Source organism: Ambystoma mexicanum, chromosome 7q (genome assembly GCF_040938575.1).
Source record: "Ambystoma mexicanum isolate Mex_15411 chromosome 7q, UKY_AmexF1_1, whole genome shotgun sequence".
Classification (NCBI taxonomy): domain Eukaryota; kingdom Metazoa; phylum Chordata; class Amphibia; order Caudata; family Ambystomatidae; genus Ambystoma; species Ambystoma mexicanum.
Window position 1 is genome coordinate 1,043,236,707 of NC_090941.1, and position 3,096 is coordinate 1,043,239,802.

The window sequence follows — 3,096 nt, forward strand, 5'->3', positions numbered from 1 at the left end:
GGTGGAACAGTGAGGAGGAAGAGGTCAGCAGAACGGAGGGGGCGAGAGGGGGTGTAGAAAGAGAGGTGGGAGGCAAGGTAGGGAGTGGCAAGAACATGAAGAGATATTTAAAAACGAGGCAGAGGAAGTTGAATTTACGTTGTGAATGAAAGGGAAGCCAACTAAGAGAAGAAAGCAAAGAGGAGATGGAGTCATTAGGAGAGAGAAAGCAAAGAGTACAGATAGCAGAGTGATATAGGGATTTGAGGGGGGCAAGATGAGAGGCAGGGAGGCGAAAGGGGAGAGCAGAACAGTAGAATAGACAGGAAAAGATAAGGGATGAAATTAAGAGTTGGTAGCGTGGAAGGTGAGGGACGATCGGATTTTGCGAACATTGAAGAGGTGATAGCGACAGACTCGGGAGGTAAGAGAAATGTGGTGAGTAAATGAGAGGTTAGAGTCGAGGTTGGAGGCTAAGATTGCGGGCAGAGGTTGAGAAAGCAAGATTGGTAGGGGGAGACGGAGGAAGAAGTGTGTTGGCAGGAAAGAATAAGACTTCAGTCTTGTCAGTGTTAAGGGTTAAGCACTGTAAGCACTGTTAAGCAAGGTTTATGGCTTAAGCATTATAAGTTGGACGTCAATGTTGGGGGAGCGTAGGTTACCTTTAATTCTTCAGCAAGAGTGATACATTCTGGGGGTATCTCGGCCATTACAAGCTCTTAATGATCTCATTATTCTGCTCAGTAGATGAGTGACAACATATACAGGGTGATGGTGCACCTTAGAAATTGGTCGTATAGGAGACAAGTGGACCTCAGGCTGAATAAGGAGGACCATTGACTTCACCATTTATTATTATTATTATTACTGCATTTATTGAGGGCGGACCTAGCTTCGAGAAGCAATGGAGCGCTTTGCAGAGGTATACAACAGTACAGATGCATAACAGAGCGCTTTTCAGAAGTAACAACAAAAAAGATATACAGTGGCGGGAAGGATACAGAGGGGCACAGAGGAGGGGTACATCATCTTGGACAGTTGCTAATAAGACCTCTCCTGAATTATCCTATTACTTTGAAATGTCTTCAGTATCCTTGTACGGATCTCCTTTGTTTTTATACTGTATATTACGGGGTTTAGTACCGGTGGAAGTAAAAGGTAAACATTGGCCATGAGCACTGGGACCAGGGGAGAGCTGTGTGCTCCGAATCTGTGGACCACCGATAAACCAATTAGAGGAATATAAAAGATCAGGACAGCACAGATGTGGGAGATACATGTACTAAAAGCCTTAAGTCGTGCGTCAGTGGTCGTGATTCTCAGGACTGCCCGGATGATCACAATATAGGATATTATAATAAAGACAGAATCAAAACCCTTAGTGAAAAGGACAGCAGTGAGGCCATATATACTGTTAACCTTTATGTCTGCACATGCAAGTCTAATGACATCCTGATGCAAACAGTATGAATGTGACAGCAGATGGGTTTTGCAATAAGGAAATCTTATTGTGAGAAAGGGAATAGGGAACACCACACAGATGCCTCGAGTTAATATCAAGAGACCGATCTTTGCCAGAACTGAGTTGGTTAGGATGGAAGTGTATCTGAGTGGCTCACAAATGGCCATGCAGCGGTCAAAGGCCATGGCGACCAGGACACCTGATTCCATGGCTGCGAAGCAATGGACGAAGAACATCTGGATGAGGCAGGCTTCAATGGTGATTTCCCCAGAATGGAAGCAGAATATCCTTAGGACAGTGGGCAGTGTGGTCAGAGACACTCCAAGGTCAGTGACTGCCAGCATGGAAAGGAAAAAGTACATAGGTGTGTGGAGGCTGCGCTCGGTCCAGATGAAGAAGAGGATGATACAGTTCCCCACGAGTGCTATGAAGTATAGTGAGCAGAGTGGAAAAGAGAGCCACCTTTGGCTCTCTTCCATTCCAGGAATTCCAATCAAAATGAAGGTCACAGGAGCCGAATAGGTGTTATTAGACAACGCCATTATCTGATTCGGGCGTACTCCTAAAATCATCAGAAAATCCTGTGAGGAAATACATTATGATAAAATTAGCATACATGTAGATTAACATACTGATTGATTAAATAAAGAAACATATGCCCTGTGAGGGCACGGGTGGGGTGCATTTCTAACAATATAATAAAATGTCAGATGTATGTTTGTCCCTGCATATTTGTCTGATACATTCTTAGTTTTGCCTGTTGTCACCGCTAGAGGGAGCTGTTGTGTTAGGAAATACAGTGGTCCAATTTGAATAGCTGCTCCTGTTTTCACCACCAGAGGGAGCTGTTGGCTTAGGATATATAGTGGTCCTGTAGGGATAATTAGTACATGAATTTCAGCCGTGCACTAACCTTAACAGCACCACTGAATTCAATAGGGGTAATGTGCACCATGCACAAATGGTTCTAATGCCGTTCTAGGCGTGTGACTTAGTGCTAATGTGAGGCATGGTTTTGGATTTAGCTCAGCACAGCGTAGTGTAGGCTGCTAATAATTAATAGGACTAAACACTAACCAACTAATGACTAACCTTAGCAAAACGAATGCTAGTGGCTATTGGTAATTAGACTGGGGTTTGCTTAGGCCATAGACTAGCTGTAAACTGGGGGTACAGGTACTTTCACACTGCAATTTGGCTTAGAAAATAAATGTGAACATTGAAAGCTGCTTTGCAGTGTGCTTGAGGGTAGTGGAACTCAGAGCGCAATGAGACAGCAGAATCCATTTTTGCAAACCCAGCTCATTTGTTCAAACAGGAATGCTTGAGAGGAACGCTGTACAAAGGTCATTTGGAAGAATCAGCAAAGGGGTTTTGGAAAGATACTGGGGAATTGGGTAGAAAGGGGAGGTGATGATTGACTGATGACATGGGAGTGGCGTCCGAGAATAGGTGCTGAAAGAAGTAAGGAATCCATACGGGATATAAGAGGAAGGGGAGCTGAACGGAGAAAGGCTTATAAGCCAGTGAAGGAGGAGTGTCGGGGGTTGGCCACGAGATGAGCAAGGGTGAGCAGAAGGGGAGAAAGAAACAATTGAAAAGAGAAAACAGCCTATCTGTAGCTGAGCCGAGCTGTGCAGAAAGGAAGGAGCCGG

General features: G+C 44.6%; 1 protein-coding gene across 1 annotated transcript; it reads right to left on the reverse strand.

The window, feature by feature from the left end:
• Positions 1-1,020: 1,020 nt before the first annotated feature.
• LOC138528118 (olfactory receptor 51G2-like) lies at positions 1,021-1,983 on the reverse strand. Its single transcript, XM_069639570.1, has one exon. It carries the CDS (start codon positions 1,981-1,983, stop codon positions 1,021-1,023), a length of 963 nt encoding a protein of 320 aa, XP_069495671.1.
• Positions 1,984-3,096: the final 1,113 nt, after the last annotated feature.